Source organism: Pollachius pollachius (genome assembly GCF_949987615.1).
Source record: "Pollachius pollachius genome assembly, chromosome: 6".
NCBI lineage: Eukaryota > Metazoa > Chordata > Actinopteri > Gadiformes > Gadidae > Pollachius > Pollachius pollachius.
Genome location: NC_136939.1, coordinates 8,916,980 through 8,926,979, shown reverse-complemented (window position 1 = coordinate 8,926,979; position 10,000 = coordinate 8,916,980). Strand labels below are relative to the sequence as shown.

General features: G+C 47.5%; 1 protein-coding gene across 1 annotated transcript in view; it reads right to left on the bottom strand.

Moving 5' to 3' along the window:
• Positions 1 to 3,889: 3,889 nt before the first annotated feature.
• Positions 3,890 to 10,000, bottom strand: part of LOC307077611 (vacuole membrane protein 1-like) — a gene marked incomplete at its 5' end in the record, with an annotated part of 53,889 nt that continues 47,778 nt past the window's right edge. Inside the window, 2 exons of the mRNA XM_079739041.1 lie at positions 3,890 to 4,567; positions 6,320 to 6,425. Coding sequence (XP_079595167.1) covers positions 4,421 to 4,567; positions 6,320 to 6,425 — 253 coding nt within the window. The 3' untranslated portion in view covers positions 3,890 to 4,420. The remainder of the gene's footprint in view (positions 4,568 to 6,319; positions 6,426 to 10,000) is intronic.

Genomic DNA, 10,000 nt, shown 5'->3' with positions numbered 1-10,000 from the left:
AATCAGCGCCCACAAATTCCTAACAACAATTGAATTGTGTGTGTGTGTGTGTGTGTTTGCAACCTTGACTATTGTCAATGATGCATCTACATTCTAATCAGATTCAGTTACCAAAAGACAAGACAAGACAAGATATTCATTCGATTTGTGGTTTCATTAAATAAATCTTTAAGCAAGATGCCTAAACTCTATCTGCATATTGATAAAATGCAGTCGCTTGGGACAAAAGAGCTAAACACCTTTATAGTGAACAGTAAATAAATAGGATTTGGATATAAGGGAGGTTTTCTTTTGTTTCTTAAATCAAACGCAATTGCTACTTGTACATACCTATAATAAAAAAATTTAATCACCCATTGTATTTTACTTATTAAGAAAAACATTTAGAAGGCTGTTTTTTATTATTACTATCCAGTGTTGACATGAGAAACATCACTACGATAAATATTAAGTATGTATTTAACTTGAAATAAAAAATTGGGAGGTGATCCCAACGTCGGGAAAGAAAATAAGTGGTGAGCTAAATAAATAAATCTGTAATGTGATAACCATTTACGATGGAAACATTAGGGAGGAAATCGGAGCGTGATGGACTCAATATCCTCCTTGTCTCTCAGCGGGGCCGACATGTGAGATTCTTTGGGGGCCCCTGAAGGTCAAGGCCGGCTCTGTGCGGTCAAGTCGCGTCACACAATGAACAGAACCCAAACTTGTTTTCAACACAACCTTTATTTATCAATCAGGGAAATAGACGGAACGGTTACCTATGTAGCAGGAAACAACAAGCACAACAGTACACGCACCTTTTTCTTTTTTTTCTTCTTTTCTTTTTAAAGCCAAACAGGCACTTATACGTATAAACATAAACAAAGTTTCCAGACGTGCACACACACTCTCTCACACACACACACACAGATGTGCGTAGACTGGGCATGCCAAAAGGGGGCTCCCCTCATGGAACAGGACGTTCGAAATCTGCCAAGAAAAACCAACTCCCCGGGCCAGAGGGGCCATTCCGATGTTGTCCACTAATACAGAAAAAAAACAACACGATATTAACCAGCCCCCCCCACCCCCCCAAACATGTAGCTGAAGCACCTCCCTGTCGGGGCACAATTCCTTTCAGCTTTGCATAATAAGCAAAGTGTGGCCCACAGAACTACACTCCCCCGAGGAATTTGTTCCAATAAAACGAGGCTTTAAAAAACGAAAGAGACCGAGCGCAAAAAAGGAAAAACGCGCCGCGCCGTATTGAGCAACAACACATCGTTCTCAGGAACCACGAAAAAGAGGGAAGTGTGTAAAAAAAAATATACATATGAAAAAAGAGAAAAGGGAAGCGAGGTGGGGGCCCCGGCTGTGGAGCAGCGTGTTGTGCGCGCTGGGGCTCTCTGTCACAATGGAATGTGTTGCAATAAGGTGTGCATTTCTGGCTTCTATGGAAATCCATGTGTGCGTGTGTGTGTGGTCTTGCTGCTGCGGCCGCACACACACACACGCGCACACGCCCCAAACGCACACCACAAAACAGACAGAAAAAGCATGAACCGTCGACACACAGAGGCATGTGGTGCATCGCATACAAAACAGCGCATATGGTAAGTCCTCCGTCGTCGAATCGGATTATAGTGGTAGGAAAAAAAGAACCGTTCACCCCCCCCCCCCACACACATAAAATAGAAAACGAACGCTATCACGGACAACGGCAGGGAGGGAGTGAGGGAGGGAGGGAGTGAGGGAGGGAAGGAGAGGGGATGGGCGGGGAGGAATGGGGAACGATGTCTTTAATTCCACCGTAACGGTTTGTGAAAAAAAAAGAGAAGTGACATTACAGCGGAAACACGGCCAAATGGGAACTGATGCTTCACCGGCACAATGATCACAGCATGACGGCAAGAGAGCAGGGACAAAACAGGATGCTGGTTCGAGATGAAAGAGCTCAAAATGTCAGACAGCCTACAGACTGTTGTCGCCTTGCAATCTAACAGCCAACACCAGTCTGATAAGCTATCTGACAGGCCGAGAGAGTGAGAGACACAGCGCCCCCAGGGCGAATGGATACATGTAATGCACTGCACGGAGACACACACACACACACACACACTCAGACAGATGCACACACACACACGCCCATGCCCCCCCATCCATCCCCACTTCCTCTCCTCGGAAAAAAAATCCCAAAATGGAATAAAAATCTTTACATCAAAAAAAAAAGTAATCCTTACTTACCACGAAGACAGAATGGAAAGGGAGTGGTGGATTCTGAATGGCGTGACCAGTGCGAGCAGGAGCGCAGCGCAAGCGAGGCGCAAGCGAGGCTTGCTATCCGCTCAACACTGCCCCTCTGTTTTGAATCTAGCCGACTGATTTGTCTCCTGGCTCCTGCGCCGAGGCAGTGCAACGGGTTCATTCGCAGGTTCAGCCGAGGTAACGGCACAGGCGCGCTGAGCTGCTGCTGCTTTTTTTTTTCATCGCTCCCTCACTCGCTTGCGCTCTCGCTCTCTCTCGTTTCTTTCTTTCTCCCCCCTCTACTCACCCCCACCCCCCCCTGCCCGCACCACTCATGCCTGCTGCGCTGTGCACAGCGACGGGGAGGAGAGAAAGAGTGAGAGAGAGAGAGAGAGGGAGGGAGGGAAGGGAGAACATCACTCTTTTTTTATCCAGCCGGTAAATAAAAAACGGAAAAAGATCCCTAATAAAAAAAAAAAGGACAAAGCTGAACCGAGTGACCGACCAGCGAAAGCCAGCTGCTATTAATAAAAATGAAACAAAAATTCAGACCACCCCCACCCACCCATCCAACCACCACCACCACCCCCAAAAACAGAGGAAAGACAAAGATGTGATTAAAAAGCGAGGGTCTGCGTCCGGGGGTCTCGTGGTGGCATCAGCCGATGAACAGGGGCTTCGTACGGTCCTTCAAACTGGGTCGGGTTGAGGCCCAAAGGAGGGAGAAAGACAAAGGAAAAAAAAAATCCCATCCAATAAAAAAAAGAAAAAAAAGAAACTGCCGACAGCCAAGCCCCGGTACTGTATCTACTTTAAAGAGAAAACCTCTTATCTGCCAAACAAAAGACTAGCACACTAGCATCTTACACTATTAGCCCGAGCCACAACCATCTCTCCGTACGGAGAGATGAAAGGGAGAGGGAGGGAAAGCAACAAATGTGGCAGCCACACTAACAGCCCACTATCTCTATCACTCACCCACCTCCCTCTTCCTTCTCTCTCTCTCCCCCCCAGACTGTCTCTCAGCCCTGCCTCACGCAATCGTGAACACACACACACACACACAACCACGCACACACACACGCATCGTCAAAGACGTGATTCAGTGCTTGCATCTGGTGGTGGAGTACCCTAAGGCTGACTCATGTACTCTCTTCCTGGAAGTAGGACAATAAGGGGCAGACAAAGGGACCAGCAGGGGTGGAGGTGCGTCAGTCACACATTTCCCCCCTTTATCAAATCTGCTACTCTACTTCTCACCACACCACTTAATATCCTAATCACTACGCACGGCCAGGCATGCTGACATTACACTCCTACCACGACACTCTTACCAACCCCACTACTTGGGTTACCGGCAGCAGAAGCGCTAGTGCACTGTGCCGTGCACTAGCGCGCACATGATGACGGCTCTAATGAGTGTATTGCACAATCACGCCCAGCAATGGCCGGGTCGTTTAAAATTAAACATTTTATAAATACACTGGGAATAGAGCAAAAAACGTTAATCGATAAGATAAACAGAAATAGAAGGCTTATGATCAACCCTATTGTCACGGTAACAACACATTCACGAGTTCACAACAGAGTAAAGAGAGAGGGCCTGAGCGGTGTAGCTTAGGCCGACAACAGGTCTAAATGAAGTAGCGTGTAAGGGGATCAGGCGGAGGGTGCTAGTGAAAGGTGCTCTGCTAATGTGTTAAGCTCAAGGCCTCTCTGAGGAGCATTAGGCCCCATTCCTTCTCCAGAATTGGCCCTAAGCACCATGTGGTACTCTCTCCAGAGAACACCCTACACCTACTCCCTCACACACACACACACACACACACACACACACACACTTGAGAACAGGCAACAGAACAAGTAACCAACCTACCTCAGCGGAAAGGAAAGAAAACAAAGGAAAAGAGCCAGCCCTGACAGCAGAAGCGAAGGAAGTCCAGGTTACACACAAGCCTACGAGCTACCACTGAAACAAAGGCCACCGCATGGAGCGTTGACACCACCGAGGCTTCTGGGTAACGATGGGTCCTCTCTGTGGCAGAGGCCCCGGAGAGGAAGAGCAGAGGAGGAGGAGGAGGAGGAGGAGGAGGAGGAAGAGGAGGATCGAGAGGCCCCTCCGTGACGTGTGAAGGGGAAGGTGGGGAGGAGGGGCGGGGTCTGGGGCCCCCCGCTACACCCCGGGCCCCCGTCACTCGCTCTTGGCCTCGGACGGCTTGACGGGGTGCGTGCGCTTGGCGTAGCTCTGGGCCATGGAGTTGACGATGGAGATCACAAAGAAGCCCACCATGACCACCACCACCTTCTCGAAGAGCCACGACAGCCAGCTCTCCTCCTGCTGTGCACAGACCGAGAGAGATGGGAGAACAAGCATTTGGTCAGTGTCCTGGAGCCCTCCAAAGCCTCCGGTCCCCCCTGCTCCCCCCTGGCCCCTCTTCCATCCCACCCACAGCCACCCCAAAAACTTCCCACCCTCACCTCTCGCGGCCTACGGTAACCCAAACTCCCCTCTTGCCGGCTGGTGATCTGGGTGCGTGTGCAGTGTGAACGGGGCACCAGCATGTGCGGGACAGATAGAGATCGGGGAGAGAGAGAGAGAGGGGAGGGGACGGCGAGAAGGGGGAGGAGGAGGAGGAGGTGGCCACCGGGAGAGGGGCCGGGGTGTAGAGGAGGAGAGGAGAGGGAGAGGGAGAGGGGAAGTGGGGTGGGAGGGTGGGGGTAATAAAACCCGCAGCAGCCTCTGCCGCTCCCGCCTCCCTTAACGCCCCCGTTGACCCCATCCCTGCAACGCGGCCTCAGCCCGGGTTGAAGCGGCCTCTCCCGCTCCTCTCCTGTAAACTGCAGCGGGATCCGGTTACAGGGCTTTTTCGACCCGGGGAAAGAGACCCAAAAGGGGACGTTGTTCTGGGAAAACGGCTTTAATCTGTCCAACCACGGTGGTGTTTTTGTAATTCGCTCTCTCTGGGTTTTGAAGCGGCCGACGGACAACCCCGACCGGGGGGAAGAAAAAATATGTATTTTTGAGGAATTGAGAAAAAAAAAAAACGAAAGCCGGGGGAGAGCCCGAGGGGGGAGAAGAAAAAAAATAGCCAGCGATCGACTCTGAGGACGAGGGGAGAGAAATACGGGGTTTCAAAGAGAGATAGGGCTGAAGCTACAACTGACTCTTTTGTGCGAGACGGGGGGAGGGAGGAAGGGAGGGATCTTCAGTCACCGCTGGGTTCAGGCGGGGCGCCGTGCGCGAGTGTGTGCGCACGCACGTGCGTGGACGTGTGTGTGTGTGTCACGGCGGGGAGTGACCACACTCACTCTAGTTGCTAAGATGGGACATGAGTCAGCACGGCCCCCAAGCTACAGCCGAAGAACCCCACACTGGCCTCTCCCTCCCTCCCTCTCTCTCTCTCCCTCCAGCTCACTCCCCCCTCATACAACACACACCTCGAAAAAACTCTGCCGCTGGCCTTGGTGATCAACTACAGGCAGAGGAAGAGATAACAATGAGGGCCGCTAACTGGAACACAGCGTGGATAATAATAAACACCTCTGTGCGCTATCTGGACTCATAAATACACTGAGGTTAAAAAACACGCAGTGAACGAGGTAGAGGCCGATGAATAATTGAAGAGAGCAAGTGGCACAGGTAGAGAGAGGAGGTGGAAGAGAGACGGGAGAGAGCGAGAGAGAGAATGAGAGAGAGCGAGAGAGAGCGCGCAAAGTGGGTCAGAGTGAAAAGCAAAACACAGATAAAAGGGGAAGGAGGGGGGGAAAAGAAGGAGGAAGAGAGACAGAGGGAGAGAGAGGGAGAGTGGGAAAGAGGCGAAAGCAAAGGGGGCCCGCATTCTTTCCCTCTCTCGCCCCTCATGTAACTGAATGAATAGAGAGAGAGAGAGAGAGAGAGAGAGAGAGAGAGAGAGAGAGAGAGAGAGAGAGAGAGAGAGAGAGAGAGAGAGAGAGAGAGAGAGAGAGAGAGAGAGAGAGAGAGAGAGAGAGAGGCGGTTGAAGAAAAAGAAAAAGAAAAAAAAACAGAGGGACAGGAGGAGGTGGAGGAGGGTGGTGCTGGGTCTCCGAAGGGGGCCCCTGTGGTACTCACCGTTGGGATCCCGTCTCCCGCGTGCTGGCTGCGCAGCCGGGTCCTCTGGGCCTCCAAGTAGTCCCTGAAGGGCCTCTGCAGTGCCGCGCCCAGCACTGGCACCACACTGGATCCAGCAGCACAAGACACACACACACACACACACACACGCGCACGCACAAACAGGAGAGCGGCGAGGGAAAAGAGACAGAGAGAGACAGAGTGAGAGAGAGAGAGAGAGGGACAGAGAGGGAGGGTAGAGGAAGAAGGTGGAAGAAAAGAGGACGGAGGAGGAGGGTGAGCACTGAATCACGTCACATCATTGTTACTCACCAGCCCAAGGGCAGCAACAAAGAGAGGGGGGGGGGGGGGGGGGGGAGAGAGAGAGCATGCTGTCCCACCTCCTGTGTACAGTGTGTTGTCTCCATGCCCCCCCCCCCCCCTCCCTTCCCTCCTCTCCTCTCTCGTGAGAGAGAGAGAGAAGCAACAATCCACGCAAAACACATCCCACGCAAAGGAAACTAGGATCAAACCCGGAACAAATAAAACACGTGCGCCTGCGCTGCGTTCTTCTCTCTCCCAAAAAAAAAATACAAAATACCCAAAACAACAACAAAACCAGAGTACAAAATGTACTGGAGCGATGTTAATCAGCTTAGTGAGGAAAAGAAAAGAGAAAGAAAGAAAGAAAAACAAAGAGAGAGCAGAGAAAGGAGAAAAGCAGAAAAGAGTTCAACCCGTTCACACAGCGGCAATAGACAACCGCATTCTCCGGCTCTGTTTCACACACACACACACACACACACACACACACACACACACACACGCTCGCTCGCTCGCTCGCTCGCTCGCTCGCTCACACTCACACATGAACCCGTTCAACTCCGCTGCAGTGCCTCTGCTCCGCCGCAGCAGTGAGAGAGAAATGAATGACTTCTCAGAACTCTCACATTTATCACCGGCGGTTCCTGTAAGAACTGGTTTCAACCAATTAATGAGGAAGTGAGTCGTACCGGGGCTGTGTCATCACTGGCTGGGACCTGGGGGGGCAGCCCATAGGGGGAGGGAGCTTCTGTAAGACGGCCCATATTAGGAAACCCTTTACAAGATTTAGCCACCAACTACAAGCACACTATGCACCCCCCACCTCACCCCCCATCTCCTTCCTCCCCATCTCTCTCTTGGTCGCCTCCCTCCCTCGCTCTCTCTCTCTCTTCCTCTCTCTCATACACACACACACACACACACACACACACACACACACACACACACACACACACACACACACACACACAAAGAAAGACAGACAATCTACGAAGTGGAGAAAAAAGAAATTGCCCTAGAATAGTTGAATGGCCCATCCCTACACCGGAGTTAGTGATTAATCACTAAACAAATACATACTTAAGACCTGAGAGCTTACAACTCTTTTCACAAGACTGTACACAGTCAATGACATCGTTGGAGCCTATTGTTTTGTCCCGATTCCCGTCGAGTTGAACATGTGTCCTGGCAGCACGGTGTTCAGGCTGCATCAAAGTGCAAGGACACTTCAAAGGACAACATGATGCGTGGGCAGATAAATGTCATATACCGTTGGGTTTATGGCTGGTAACTTTCTCTTGAGAGCACAAAGAATGACACATACACACACAGAATACGCACGCACCCACAGGATACACACCCACACACACACGCACACAGAAACGCACACCTTTTTTAGGGAAAAGGTGTGCGTCTATCTATTGGGTTCCCAACAGGAAATGCAATTTGATAATGATTAACTTTATATCTAAAGGGTTTCCCTACAATGAAAGGAGATTGAATCAACAGGAAGTGAAACAGAAAAGGGGACTAACAGAAATACTTTTTGGAGGGAATTTTTAACATGTGTCTTTAGTTTCTTTTTCTATTTAAGAAAGAGAAAATCCTTGAAATGTATTATTTAATGCTACAAAATAATTTCCATACAAGAAGAGTTTTACCGCCATGAAATATATTATCTCTAGAAATACAAACACAAAATAGAAATGCCAGTCATTGAAGAAATGTGAACCGGTCTGAACAATGAAAGGGCACTTATAGATGTTAGAAATGGCGGGCTTGAATCATACAGCGAACGATGAGCAATACTGAGTCACAGAGCCCGGGCAAATGAACTAACAAAGAAAAAGAACTTCAAACCCAGTGCTCAAAAACACACTCTGTAAACCTCTCAAAGCCTTCTCTTGGTGTTTGAAAAGAAAGCTTTTATTCTAACTTAAGCCTTTTGCGGGATATTCACCACGTCTTTTCGACAGAGCTCATCACTGTGAAATGGATTTGTTTAATTGTGATCATAAAAAAGCCGCTGTAAGTACTTTGAGTTAAGTATTTAAGTTCACAAAGAATGTCCATATCGATATGGTTGGCTGGTTAGAGAATGGGACTTTTTACGAGTGTTCAAGAGGCGGCTAATTTGTGTTTCTTGTAATTTTGTGACTTGCAGGCAAAGAATACATTCCTTATTTAAAAAAGGAGAAACTCTGATGGCTGAATTGCTGTTGTGAAAAAGCTGTTGAATTTGGGTGCATTTTTGTCTTCTCTTATCTATGTTAACTGATTAATTTTCATTGCCTTGGTTAAAACAGGAAAGGGGTTGAACTGAGGTTACATCCAGCTTTTTATTACAGCATTAACAAACTTTATTTGCTAGCAAAACAATTAGGTCCAGTCATCAGCTATTGACTTAATCTAAACAACATGCATGGCGCAATTATATTAACAGTTAGAAAGGAAAAAAGGTCTGAAAAAATCATGTACTTACCTATTGCGGCCCTATTATTAGGGTTATAAATCTACAGTTATAAAGTTATAGATTTTATATTTATTTTCTTTAAGGTCCTTGTTCAAATTACATGTCTATAATTAATTTTAAAGCTAATATGATTTCTTATTATTGATCAGGAATATTAATTATGTGTCAATCCGACTATGGTTTAGCTTAGAGGATTGTTATTGTAGAACAACAACAATAAATATGGTTCATAAGTTGTGGTCGAATTTGTATTATGTAAAAAATAAATATAATACATACAAAAACAACGACTTGCATTGTGTGTTTTGTACAATTCTCAAGATCCTGTCAAAACTAAAATATCTCCTAAGATTCTCCTAAATAAAACATAATGCTATTCAACTCTGCCATACTTCAATATATATTATTTATGCAGATTTTGAATTAAGTATACATAATAGCAGCCCTTATATTGTTTTACTTCAATTAGATTCCAGGTCTAAACACTGTGAGGATGAACAGAGAGTAGAAAAAACGAAAACAACAAAAAAAATACAATTCTGGTAGGCTTTTGGTCGTTAAATTCCTGCCTGCGTGGATCCTATCAAACTTTATAACTCCTGTAGTTTAATTCATGAAACCACTTCCAGAGGTTGGGCAAAATGCATTGAAGTACTTGCTTTCCCTTTCGGGGATAAACGTTACATTCCATGTGATGATTCTTATCACAGATTGCTAATTATTATGTTTAACAGTATTTGTAGCTGTAATTAAAAATGTTAGTTGATAGGAAACCCCCCAAAAAAATCCTGCTAAAAATGCAGCCAAATATCTACATATGGTGTAAAATATAAATCAATAGATTCTGTCGCATTGTCAGAATCTTTGCATAGAGGAAATATCTATTTTTCATGACCGTCACTTGA